We start from the raw sequence: 13356 nt of genomic DNA, 5'->3' as shown, positions 1-13356 counted from the left end.
ATCTTCCTTTAGCTTAGGGGTTCCTCAAGAGCACGGAGGGCCCTTTATTCCCCCTACATATCCCAAGACCTTGCATTTTCAGGCCTTCGTAAATGTTTGCTGAAAAAATGAATGGACTTCATTACGGGGTAAGGCAGCTCCTTTTCTCCCCTTCATTGACCCTGACCCTATGGCTTAAGGCCAGTCCACGTCTGACCAAAAATGGCCTGAGTCTATCGAGGTCAGTATACTAGAATGCTTACTTCCTCTTCAATCTTCTCTTATTTTTACATTTCTTTAACTTTTCTATTTTATGAAGCGTTACTTATCACTGAAAGAGTGTCAAATTTGGGTGGGCATTTTCAGAGAATTCACTTACATAGGTCATTAATTTGTCTCTTGCTCCATTTTCCATAAACCAGAAATAAGAATGTATCTTTTTAGGATGGCGTTCCTCTCCACCCCTTCCCAGGGTTACATGCCATTGTTGTTCCCATGTAATTTAAAATGGAAATCAATGGGTTAGGCTCTACTCTTCAGATCTGTGCCGTGAATGCCTGCTTTGTGGTCCTTCTGGGGGTTACCATCCACCACGGGTATACTCAGCTTCCCAGGAAACTCAAGATTCCCAGCATTGGCCAAAGCAGCCTCCACAGATGGTTGCTAATTCTGGAAGACAGTGAGGGCTATGTGATATGATGGGTCCCTACTCCATTCTGCACTGCCACTCAGGAATTCCCAAAGGAGACAATTTACTTAGAGAGCAGAATTGGGATTGGCTATGGTGTGTCTCTAAGATTAGCCACCGGGGAGGATTCTTTCATGTATCAGGCACTGTGCTAGAGGCTTCTGAATAATTATTTCAATTAAGGCTCACAGCATCCTGAAAGGAAGGCGTTATCTTCTTATTGTATAGTCACGGAAGACAAGGTCCAGAGATGTCATACAATACCTTCGGGATCATATGGTTAATAAATCTGGAATCAAAGGTGTACCAATGGTTATGTGGCTGCACCCAGGGGGCTCAGGGGAAATGTTACAGTTGATTGTGCTACACAGGAAGTCTACAAATCCAGTGGGAATTTCAGAGGGTGAAGAAGGGTGGCAGGCCCAGCACTGGAAATATCCAGTTTACGTATGTAGGAGTCAGGTCTGCAGAGACTGTTCAGATAAAATTCAGCAGCAAGGAATTTCCACAGTGTCACGTCTTGACATTTTAATTAGCAAATGCTTTATTTCATTGAAATAAAAGATTGAAAATGAAATGTACAGATACTATTATTTAAGATGCTGATTGTGACAAGGGGTATAACAAAGGCAGCTTAGGTCTCCAAGAAAGAGAGTCCAGGCTGGGCCCTATGGCCAAAAGTACACTATGTTGAAGTATTGTCCTCATTTTAAAAAGTGGTTTTGAATGCCTACAGAAGATGCATATTTTAATACTAATTCCTATTGTCACATTCAGTTTAATTGCTTCTTTTAGGTTTTACTTTCCTGACTCACCATTTTGTTTCCAGGCATGATCACAACTCCACATAATGATAACCCACGTCTTTCTTTATCATTCTCACCTGACAGCATTATACATGACTTTCAATTATTCTTTTACAATCATTTGGAGCCATTTTTGGTTGAATCAAAATACCTTTAAGCAAATCAAATACCTTATAAATTAAAATCACACTAATGCATGATCCTTTTCCTCAAAATGAGTTACTTACAGGTGTGGTTACAGGTGACTTTTCACTGCTTGGAGAATCCACTGTACAGAAAGAAAGAAAGAAAAAGATGACAATGTGAGTAGCTTCTTACTGTATTTCTCTTTGATCCTCTCAGTGGAGTGGGTTCCTATGTCAATTTCAAACCACTTTTTTTTTTTGTAAGCCAGAGCATTAGAAAATCATAATAAAGCAGACCCCTGAAGCAGTTTGTACCCATCACCAAAAGAGGTTATGACCAGTATAATATGATTGATCACATCAATTAGCAACAGGTACTAGACTATAGGAAGCAAAATTTATTCCTATTAGTGCTGGTTTTTAATGCACCTTGTATTCTGGCTTGATTGACAGTTCCCTCACTGTCTGACTTGGAGAAGTATCATACAGAGAGAGGCCAGATATCCAGGAAGTAAAGAGAGTGACACAGTTAACAAGAGAACCATTACCAGTTCCTGGTAAGTGCTTCTAATCTTTATTTTAAAAAGAAAAAAGAGGACAATAAAGAAAGGTGAATATTATTATTTCCTTGGATTTTCAAAATCAAAGTAAAATTCTGTGAATTTTCTTCCAATTTTAATATAACTGGTACTGATATCAAAGAACTAGGTCTTTGCTAACTGTGTGCCAGAAACAAGCATTTTTTTTCTGAAATCAGAAATGAAGAAAAATACCAGATATTATTGGTTGCCCACAACATGGATTTTTGCACAAAAGAAATAATGCTACCCAGTATGCATTTTTACCTGACTGGGAGAAAAACTGGGAACGTCGCCAAGAGTTCTGAACTCTCAGCGGAACGCTGGCAGTGCCAGGCGACTCTAGATCAGATGGCAGAATAGAACAAACAGAAAATCATGAAAACGGGAGTGAGAATTGAATAGAACCAATGCTCCCAAGTTCAAGTCCAGGTTTGACTGTATAAGAATTGAGAGTGAGAGAATCTAAAGTATAACACATTTCAATAAAACACATACAAAACCTGAAGATGCGGACAAAAGTCAATAGAAATGAGACAGTTGATGCTATTGTCTGTCTTCTTTGGTGCTAGGTGAAATTTTATAGGCTCATACTTAATGGTGAAATTGCTAAAATGTTGAACTTCAAAATAATAGGAGGATATGCTATGAAAGAGCAAAATGCACAGTTTACATTGCTTTTGGAGAATACTGGAAAAGTATAACAGACAGAAGAGATGAGTTCAATTATTACCTTTTACACTTTATAAAGGTTATGCATGGAAGTCTGTGGCAGAAGTTATATATATTTATGACAAGAGGCTGCGCATATGTCTGTCTGTAATGGGATGGCATCGAGCAGAAACAGTTCATTTGCATCCTTAAACTAGTGCTCTGCTCATCTGTCATCATTCTCGATGCAAATAAAGACATCAGTTTTTAAAATGTGCACATATTTTCCTGAAACGCCAATCTGAGATACCTATCTACTGCTGGGAGACAGTTGAGAAAAGGAAATTTGTCATCTTTACATGTATTTCACGCATGCTTTCAGAGTAGTTAAAGACTATGCATGTGTGTCCATGTCGGGCTCACCAGCACATCTTCAGGGGCCTGTTAGGTCAGTCTATGCACAGAGGACTTTATGGAAATGGGGCAAAGCGCACCGTCTACGGGAGGGAGTATTAGGTCCAGCTCCAGAATTCCCAATCCTAACCCTATAGCTTCTTTGGACTTGGTGTACGACCTCACACTCATCACTTAAATGTGCACCGACTTTACATCTGGGCAAAGCCCTGTACTTTCCCTGTGCCCACCCCCCCCCAATTAAATACAAATCATGTCTTTTCAGGTTACATTTATTAGAGGTCGTTTGCTTCTTGAAAGATAGGAATTTATACACACCAAACAAGTTTTACTACCATTTTTATATCTATCGGCGATGTCTTTGGTGCACAATGTAAACACGATACTTGAAGTCAGTGGTTCTCAGAGTGTGGTCCCTGGATCTGCAGCATCAGCATCCCTTTGGGAACCTGTTAGTAATGCAAACACTGGGGTTCCAGCCCAGACCTACTCAGTGAGGCACTGCAGGGCTGGGCTCCAGTCATCTGTGTTCTAACCCATCCTCCAGGCGATCTTGGCACATACTCATGTTTGAAAATTACTGCTTAAACCCTAGCTCCACAATATAAACACCGTGATGTTAAGGAAAGCATTGAAGAATAGTTTATTTCTGCCCGGCATCTTGCGCTAAACTTCTACTCTCACTGCTACTCTTCTGCAACTATTAGATTATTGATACTTATTTGGAGCCAGGTATTGAGCTAAACACTTTGTACTTTACTTCACTTAAGTCTTTCAATACCCCTATGAAGTTGGTACTATTATCATTTCCAGTTTACAGGTGATGATTAGAGATTCGGGAGAATTTGGTAGGTGCGGTCGCACAGGTAAGAACTAGATGAGGACGAATTCGAATCCAGGTGTCCTGTCTCCGCAGCCTGCAGCTGTAATCACAGCTTCCGTGAACCAGACAAGAGTATAGAACAGGTGTACGCCAAATATAATTCTATCCTGAAGAATAATTTTTGAAAAGCTCTAGTGATACTAAATTTTATTTTTTAATCATTCATCTTAGATAAAACATTAAGTAAAGTCCCTTATTGAACAGCACATTTTACAATCAAAATGCCTTACAACAGGTAATGTAATGTAAAAATATGTAAGACAACAAAACTAATTAATATGGCTTAAAATATCTATTTCCTGTCTATGTTATTTATCTATACAATTATAAAGTTCTAGAAATAGGTCAGAATTGAAATTTGTCGAAATACAGCCAATTGCTGGACCAGTTATGAGACTTTATTTTTGTCAATTCCCTTCAGAACAGTAGGGCTGAAAAATTTAAGAGAAATGTTTTGAAGACAATATTGAACTTGTCTCCACATTAAGAAACATGTGGTCATTAGTGCATGTACCAATTAATTCCTTCCCAAGTAATTCCTGTTATATTCAGAGCGCCCCACATATCTCCCAGTCAGAAGCTACCTCAGGTTCTACCTCAAAGAGCTGCCCATCCTTGAAAAGAAAAGTAAAAATAAATCCCAAGCCACAATGATCCTGTCCTATCCTCTCTTTGTCTGCATTGATAAATCTATAAAATGTACTGTGCAAAGCACATTCAAAATGAAAAACAAGAGATCTTACAGTTCTTCTCTACTGAACTTTAGCTGTTTTCGTGTCTAGAAAGAGAACTGCACTAGTAAAGCGCACTGGTCTATGTGGTCTTTTATTTTTATTTTTTTCAACCATAGAGGACATTTAATATTATATAGTTTCAGGTGTACGGCATAGTGGTTAGACATTTATATAATGTACGAAATGATCTCCCCAATAAGTCTAGTGCCCACCTGGCACCATACATATTTATTACAATATTGACTATATTCCCTATGCTGTGTTTTACATCTCATGACTATTTTGTAACTACCAATTCATACTTCTTAATCCCTTCTCCTTTCTCACCCAATCCCTCTTCCCCCAGTCGCCCTTCCCCGCTCCCATTTGGCAACCTGATATTAGTTTCTTCTCTGCATCTGTGAGTCTGTTTCTGTTTTGTTTGTCCATTTATTTTGTTTTTTTGGATTCTGCCTATAAATGAAATCATATGGTATTAGTCTTTCTCTGTCTGACTTATTTTATGTAGCTTTATATCATCATGTTGTTGCAAATGGTACGATTTCATTCTTTTTTATGGCCAAGTAATATTCCATTGTATATATGTACAGCATCTTCTTTTCCAGTTGTCTACTGATGGACATTTAGGTTGCTTCCATATCTTGACTACTATAAATAATTCTGCAATGAACATACGAGTTAGTGTTTTGGATTTCTTTGGATAAATACCCAGTAGTGGAATTGCTGGGTCATGAGGTTCTATTTTTTAAGTTTTTGAGGAACCTCCATACTGTTTTCCATAGTGGCTGTACCAATTTGCAATCGCACCAACAATGCATGAGCATTTTCTCCACATTCTTGCCAACACTTGTTTGTTGGTGTACATGTTCTGAAGAAACAGTGGGGTCCCTATGGATCCCGGAATTCTCAAGATCTATCCCCACACTGTTCACATCCCCAAGGCTCCTTGCTGGTGGTTGAGGGCACCTGGCTTCTCACCAGGATACAGGGATTCAATTGGGGTTCTTAAAGAGTAAAGGGGTAAATTCACAACCTATACATGGCCTAAAAGATCTTGGGGAGTTTTCAGTGGTCAGTGCCATTTTAAAGACCTTCATAGGGCCTAAACTCCCATATTTTTAGAGGCCATCCCTCCCCACATTATATCAAATATATAAAATTTACCAAACATATTAAAATATATCATATATACACATACAAGTATACACACACACACACACACACACACACACAGTCTATAAAGAATTTTTAAAAAGATTAACGTTTTTGGTCATGAGTAACACATTTAATTTATGATCATGAATGATTTCTCAGTAATCATTGTGCACACACAGGAATAATTATAGAGTATTAAAATCTTTCTTCCAAAATCATTGTCAAATTAAATGGACATTTTATAAAAGATTAGATAATTAACAATTAATGACGTTGACATAATATTAGGGTTATAAACTTTTCATTAAAGTTAGTGATATTTTTAAACATTTTAGAACCAATAAAGTTATTTTAATTTATCAAATACTTATATAGGCTTTATTGTGCCTATAGTGTCTGGCTGACAAAATGGTCTTGGCAGCTGCAGTTCCTGGCTATACCAAATAGAGAATGCAGCCCCCGATTTCCATTCTGAAATTATTAATTCAGCCCTCATGAACTGGGGCAAACACCATGGCTAAAGGGACATCAACATAAAAGGAAATAATTTTCTTTTAAAATAAAGAATATTTTGCTATAGATGTGCCCAGCAGAACCTGTAGAACTGAAATAAAACATTTTCTTTTCTTTACCTTGAGAATTGAGATTTGGCAAATGTGACTGGTTGGTTTCAGGCATTTTGTCCAGAAATGGAAACGTCAGGGTTGCTTCTGGTTCTGGAGATTTTGGCTTTACCACCTGGATCATCAGCAACAGACATAAACATGACAAGTATTGTCCATTAATAAATGCACAGGCAAAACAAACTTAAAGAATCTCCATGGCTATTTCATAAGTCAATAAGCCCAAACTTTTAACTTTTAAATGAAAATTTTGGCCCCTTCTCCCAGCCCCCTTCACGCTTTTCTACATTAATATAGAGGTCTATTTTTCTGAGAAACCAAAAGAGAGTGTAAAAATTTGATCACTTTACTCCAAACCCAAAAAATAATAATCCATCTTTGGGATTATACATCACTCTGGCTCATTTTCTTATTGTTCAATCACATATTCTCTTCCTAGTACTACATAATACTGAATTTATAATGTCAGAAAGTGAGATGTTCTACATGAGATTTAAAAAAAAATCTTACTGTATAAGTGCTAAATACTAAAGTAATATTTCCTTTTAATGGACATTATTCTTGAGACACTATACAACCCCCCCAACAAATTTATGCAAAGCACCTTAAAGACAATATACTTTACCTGTTGTCAAAGAAGCATTATGATAAATAGCCATTATTAAACAGTACCATAGCAATGATTCCCTTAGGGGATTTTTGAGGCACGTTGGATTACTTGTCCTCCTGGTAAATAGTTCTAAAATTACAGGCTTCAAAAATTCTTATGTTTGCTTTGTAAAAATAGATTTTTCTTGTTATTGCTATTTAATTTTATTTTTTCTCCTCAATCTGAAAGGCCTTTGCTAGAAGCACCCTCTTTCTGATTTTTTGCTTCTAATCACCTGATTGCTGAAAGACCAGATTACCAAACTAGTGTCTAAAATAAAAGTCAGTAGACTTTGAGCAAAGATCTGAATGAGGAGCATGGCTGTATCAGCTGCTTACAGGACTTCCTCTGATTCACTCTGCCTGGAGGTTGTTTTCCCAACAGCCAATAAGGCAGTGAAGCTATAGAGCAATTTGTTTCATCATAACCTCATCTACGATTTGGTCCTCAGGCTGATTTAATGTCTAGAATTTCTTCTCAGTAGGATTTTATTTTTCCATATGAATAACATATTCAACCATAATGGAATCCTGAAGAAAATACTGTTAATCACTTTATTCTGCATCCAAGTGAACTTCAGTATTAAACGTGCAGCAAAAGCTTAAGGCCTAGATTTACCAAAGTTGACAACCCTCATATCTTAACTTCATTTCTTCCATAGTCGAGTCTGATAAAAATATATTTTGGATAATGCCCAGTTAAATGAAACAGTTAATAGCAGAAATGCTCAAAATGACCACTATGTAAAAAGGTCAGTCTGTGTATATGGGCACTTTGTTTTACAAAGGTACCACTCTCTCGTGAAGTGAGAAAATAAAAGCTGTTGCAACCACTGTAATCCCCTTTCTCCCTTTCTCTAAGAGCTAATTGTAAAACAGGGAAAGGAGGAGGAGGAAAAATTCACATGGTGTGAGAAAAGCACTGGGTTCAAAGACCATTATTCCATTTGCTAATCAACTAGTAGAATTCTTAACCTGGAGTCCACAGAACAGAATACAGGTGGTGTATGTACTTTGTATCACTTGACACCAAGGAAAACTTGGTAATCCTGTGTATTTTATGCTTTAAAAAAATATTATTCTGAGATAATGTTTACTAGATAGATGAGGTATGCAGATGAATACTTTTTAGTTATAGTATTCATTTTGTTTGATTAAAAAAATTCTAGCAATGAAATAGCATTTTCCTTTCAGTTTAGATTTAAGTGAAACAAAAAGTCAATTTGGAAGAATAGTAATGGTTATAAGTGTGATGTAGATAAGGCAAAAGCTGTAAAGACAGGAAATCTTACCTGCCCCCAACATTTTTCCTACAGTTTAGTTCCTCCTTTCAGATCGCCCTACAATTCTTTAATTCTCTATGTATAAAAATGGGGAATAGCTATACAGTCTGAAATTTCCAAAAGGCATCAAGGCAATAAGCATTTTTGAGGCTCTACCAAGGACACAGCACTCTCAGCTCCTTAAGGCCAGGGGCCGTGTCTGTTCACTGTTGAATATCCAGTATCTAGTACAGTGCCTGACACATAGTACTAGGTGCACAGTCAATATTGGTTGACTAAATGATGAATGAACCAGAAGTAGAAGTGGTAATTTTTCACTCTAAAGTCAAATGCAAATTTAGGGTCAATTTTTAAAGTTGAAATATTATTACATATAGTATGCCAGTATGCAAGTCAGTGGTTCTCTATCTTGTTGGCCAATTAGAATCACCTGGGGAGCTTTTAAAAATACAGATGCCTGGGCCCCATCCCAGAAATTCTGATTTATTTGAGCTTAAATGTGCTTGGTATTATTTTTAATTCTAAAGGGTAGCCAAGGTTGAGAACAACTGGTATAAAAGATGAAGACTTTTAAACTCTGTGCCTGAAAACAAACCAAGTTAATATGAAGGAGATAAGACTCCAAATAAGAAATAAATTTAATAAAAACAAGAATTTAAAACCCATTGTATCAGAATAATAATTTTCTAATTTTCAGAATTATTGCTGCTATAAAATAGCTAAATATTGGAAAGAGTCTGTAGTAAGCTGCAAACAAGCAAGCTTATGCATAGCAAACTAAAATGTAACTGCAAAGCTTTATAACTTACATTTATATTACAGTTTTCTTTTAAATGTATATAATTCTTCATAATTAAAATTATTTAAAATAAAATAAACCATATATATGTAATATATATTAATATATACCAATTGTTACTAATAGGTAGGTTTCAGTGACTTTTTTTATTTCTATGTTTTTTATTTATATATTGTTATATATTTACATGTATTACTTGATAGATATTTATATATATTACTATAAATTTTAAAAACATGTAACTATAGACTGAATGTTTGTGTTCTCCCCAAATTCCTATGTTGAAATCCTAACCCAGAAGGTGACTGTGTTAAGGGGTGGGGCCCTTTGGTGGATGAGTAAGTTATGAGGGTGGAGCCCTCATGAATGGAATTAGTGCCCTTATAAAAGAGGCCCTAGAGAGCTGCCTCTTCCCTTCTACCACGTCCCTTTCACCACATAAGTAGACAGCCACCTGTGAATCAGGAAGTGGGTTCTCACCAGACACCAAATCTGCTAGGGCCTGGATCTTGGATTTCCCATCCTCCAGAACTGAGAAATAAAAATCTATTGTTTATAAGTCACCCAGTCAATGGTGTTGCCAGAAACCGGGTTCTTGGTGTTCATCGCAGGGGAGAATTCAAGGATGCACTGAATAAGCCAAGCAAGCAGCAGATTTATTAAAAGGAGGACAGTACACTCTCAAGAAGAGAGAGCAAGCAGGCCTGCCTGGAGAAGAGCAATTTCCTGAAGGAACAAAGAGGCTTAGGAATTTGTTATTTCTTAAGTGAGGACATGAAATATTCGAGATTTAGGGGTGGTGATATAGGTGTTTCTAGGCGGGTCCTTGCTGACCACTCTTTCCCCTCAGAAGGAAGGATTTTTGTCCTTATTTGGCTCTTGTTGGAACTGTCATGGCCGCACAGGGGATGGGGATTTTCACACTAACCTCAATGCTAATAATATTATAATCCCTGATAATTAGCTAAAATTCACCTTGAGGGGCAAGATGGCGTCCTGGATCTGCTCTCTGCCACTGAAATCAAGTTCTGCTTGGTCTGGCTGCTGTACTTTTCTTAAGGATGATCTCATCTCCTCCGTCCTTTGTTTTCCTGCAATTTCTTCTTCCCTTCCTCCCTCTCTCTCCCCGCAGCGCTATTCTTTCTGCCTGCCGTATCAATAGTATTCTGTTATAACTGCCCAAACGGACTAATGTGTATATTTTTCTATATGTAAATTATATGTAGTATATTTTTACTTATAAACATATACAGATTAAAGCTAGGAAAGGAGAGGAAATAAGAGTAGGAGAGGAAATAAGTCATGATGAACAAGTGCCAGAGCAGCGGCAGCTACAAGATGAAACAACACTAATTTTGGATTTAACGGCTTTAATCCACTAGTACTTCACCTTTTGTGACAGCACCAACTCCACCTTTCCACTCATTTCATTATCTGGTTTCTTATGGTCTTTTTCTTCTGGCACATCATTCTTCAGCTTGGGGCTGGAGGAGAACTCCACAAAGGCCACGGTCGGGCTGGATCGAGTCACAGTTGTTGTAAAATGCTGTGGCTCTGAAATGGAGTTATATTCAGAAGCATAAATAAGAAGAAGACAACCGTATAAAAGCCCACTTAACCTCCAAGGCCATGAGTACCCTGCGTCTATATCCTGCCCTGGGCAATAAGAAGTTGGATGACTGTGTGATGAGAAGTATAAATGAGACTAAGATGCCAGAATTCTCTAGGCTCTTTCGTGATATTATTAAAGAAATCAAGCAACATAAAACAAATCAAAGCACCCCACTATCAAAACTAAGTTCTTAATAAGAGTCTGAGTTTACATGTGAATAACACTACAGGAAACAAAATGCTGACAAGAAATATTATGTAGATGGTTTAGACGGGAGAACATCTACAGATAACTTCCATCCAAGTGACTTGAGCGGAAGCCTGACTCTTCCTTTTATACTTCAATGCTCCTTTTTAACATCACATTTTCATAATCGGAATGTGTGGTATATACAGAGGGTGCCAAAAAATGTATACACATTTTAAGAAAGGAAAAAACTATATTAAAATTGTAATACTCAATATATATCGATAACAAAAGATGAACACAAGCCGTGTGTATACACTGTTTTTGGCACCACTGGTATAATGCGATGAAAATAAAGTGTTTTCTGATACACAAAGAAGAATTAGGTACACTCTAGAGTGGTGGAAAAGCCACCACTTGAAGGGGCATATTAAAATGAAGAGGTGTAATCTAGTTTGAAAAGGCATATGCTAAAATTTTTAGTTATGACATTTAATTTCTTTTAAAATGCCATTTAAAAATAATTTGGCACAAGAAGAGGGTAAGAGGTTTTTATGCTTATCAAAAGAAGAAATAAGTTACAAGCATTGAGAAACATTACGTTAGGGAACAGGGTCTCTATTCCTGCTCACATATTTGTGGCATTACTTTATTCTTTCAAACTTAACCAGCTTATTATTTCAGTGTCTATTTTTATGACATATTTTTGTCTATTGCTGTTACTGTGTTAAAATATGGCCCTCAGTTTTTAGCATCATTTATTTGGGGAAATATAATCTTCTCTATGATAATAGAGATACAGCTTCTGAAAGAAAAAAAACCCAGCAAAACAAAACAGGTAGCAAAAAATCATGGGCTCCTGTTTTTACAGCAAGATAAATCATATGGTCAGAATTTCCACAGGAAGCCTCTAGATGGCAGCCCAACCACACCTGTTACGGAGCCTGACTAACTACCTGTCTATGGCTCAGTAGGAGAAATCCTTGCCTTTATTTCCATTATGTCATGATTTACCATAAAACTAGTCTGTTATGAAACAAACCTGAGGAGGCAAGTTCTGTATTCCCTTTTTCTGGTTTTTCACCATCATTCTCATCTTCTTGACTGTTTGGTTCAGTTTCCTCAGTTGTTGCCTGAAAAAAAGATTCCCCCCCTTGAATAAATGATCCCTTTGAAAGCTCTACATTTTTTAGAGTCTAAAAGGTAAAGGCTTTCTTTCTTTCTTTTTTTCAAACAGGCTAACAAGGCGAGTTGCCTTATATGAATTCGTTCTTTTCTATTTCTTAGGCAGCTTTATGGTGAAGGGCTGGACGTGGTGGAAGGAGACATTCTGTGAAGGAGAACAGAGATGCTGAAGCAGCACACACACACCCACTACCCCCACCCCTCCTCTGCCTGCCTCAGATGCATAGCCCCGCTTTTTCCTTCCTTTCACCACCAAAGTTTCAAAATCATAGTTAAAACCCACTTACTCCAAGCACCTTTAAAATTGGCTTAGGATCATATCACCAGTGGGGGTAGAAAATTTTCTTTAAGGTTACAATTAACCTCTCAGTAGCTCGTCTTCAGCATAGATGCCAGTGGGTCTTAGGTTCTTAGCATTGTGCAATTTATTCCTGATGTTCTCTTCCTTCCTGGGATCTTAACAACTCTATTACCCAAACTCTCATTCATTCATGTATTCTCTCTCTCTCTCTTTCACTCTCTCTCTCTCTTTCTCTCTCTCTCTCCCCCCCCACCTCGCTTCTCTTACTGGTTCTTATTGCTTTTCTTTTCATAAGAATATGGGTCATTGCTAAAAACTTCAACTATTTTCCTCCCCGTGTGCTGAACCGCCCTTAAATGTATCAATTATTCACTTGGGTTTGACATTAAGTTGTCTATTCATTTGTGACATATAGTTTCATCTCTAGCCCTGAGAGTTCATCAGCACTTCACTTCTGCTGAGCTGACCATCAATGTCAAGGCTCACACGCAACATGCTAAAAGTTACCTTCAAACAAGCCCCTCCTCCAAATCTTATGCTTTCTGTTTATGGCATTAGTTTTCCCCATCACACAAATTAAACTTTGAAGTGTTTCTTAACTCATACCTCACAAGTGTCCATCATTTGCCAAGACCTGCCCAGGTTCTAACACAAGTTTCCATATGCATCTCTCCCTTTCTGTTTCTACAGCTAGGGCCCAGTTTCA

At 37.4% G+C, this 13356-nt stretch overlaps 1 protein-coding gene across 17 annotated transcripts in view; it reads right to left on the bottom strand.

Annotated features, from left to right (window-relative positions):
• The window catches only part of LIMCH1 (LIM and calponin homology domains 1), a 348524-nt gene that overhangs the window by 23724 nt on the left and 311444 nt on the right, over positions 1-13356 (bottom strand). For 15 of the 17 annotated variants that reach the window (XM_074324616.1, XM_074324606.1, XM_074324608.1 and 12 more), the window contains 4 exons: positions 12207-12297; positions 10757-10920; positions 6646-6751; positions 1701-1741 (listed from right to left, as the gene is read on the bottom strand). In XM_074324616.1, the coding sequence (XP_074180717.1) occupies positions 1701-1741; positions 6646-6751; positions 10757-10920; positions 12207-12297 (402 nt within the window). Of the gene's footprint in view, positions 1-1700; positions 1742-2443; positions 2519-6645; positions 6752-10756; positions 10921-12206; positions 12298-13356 lie in introns of all 17 variants that reach the window. The other 2 variants (XM_074324612.1, XM_019751925.2) reach the window with 1 other exon arrangement.

This window comes from Rhinolophus sinicus, linkage group LG02, assembly GCF_036562045.2.
Source record: "Rhinolophus sinicus isolate RSC01 linkage group LG02, ASM3656204v1, whole genome shotgun sequence".
Classification (NCBI taxonomy): domain Eukaryota; kingdom Metazoa; phylum Chordata; class Mammalia; order Chiroptera; family Rhinolophidae; genus Rhinolophus; species Rhinolophus sinicus.
Note: the sequence above shows the minus strand (reverse complement) of the source record. Positions and strands in the feature narration are given on the sequence as shown.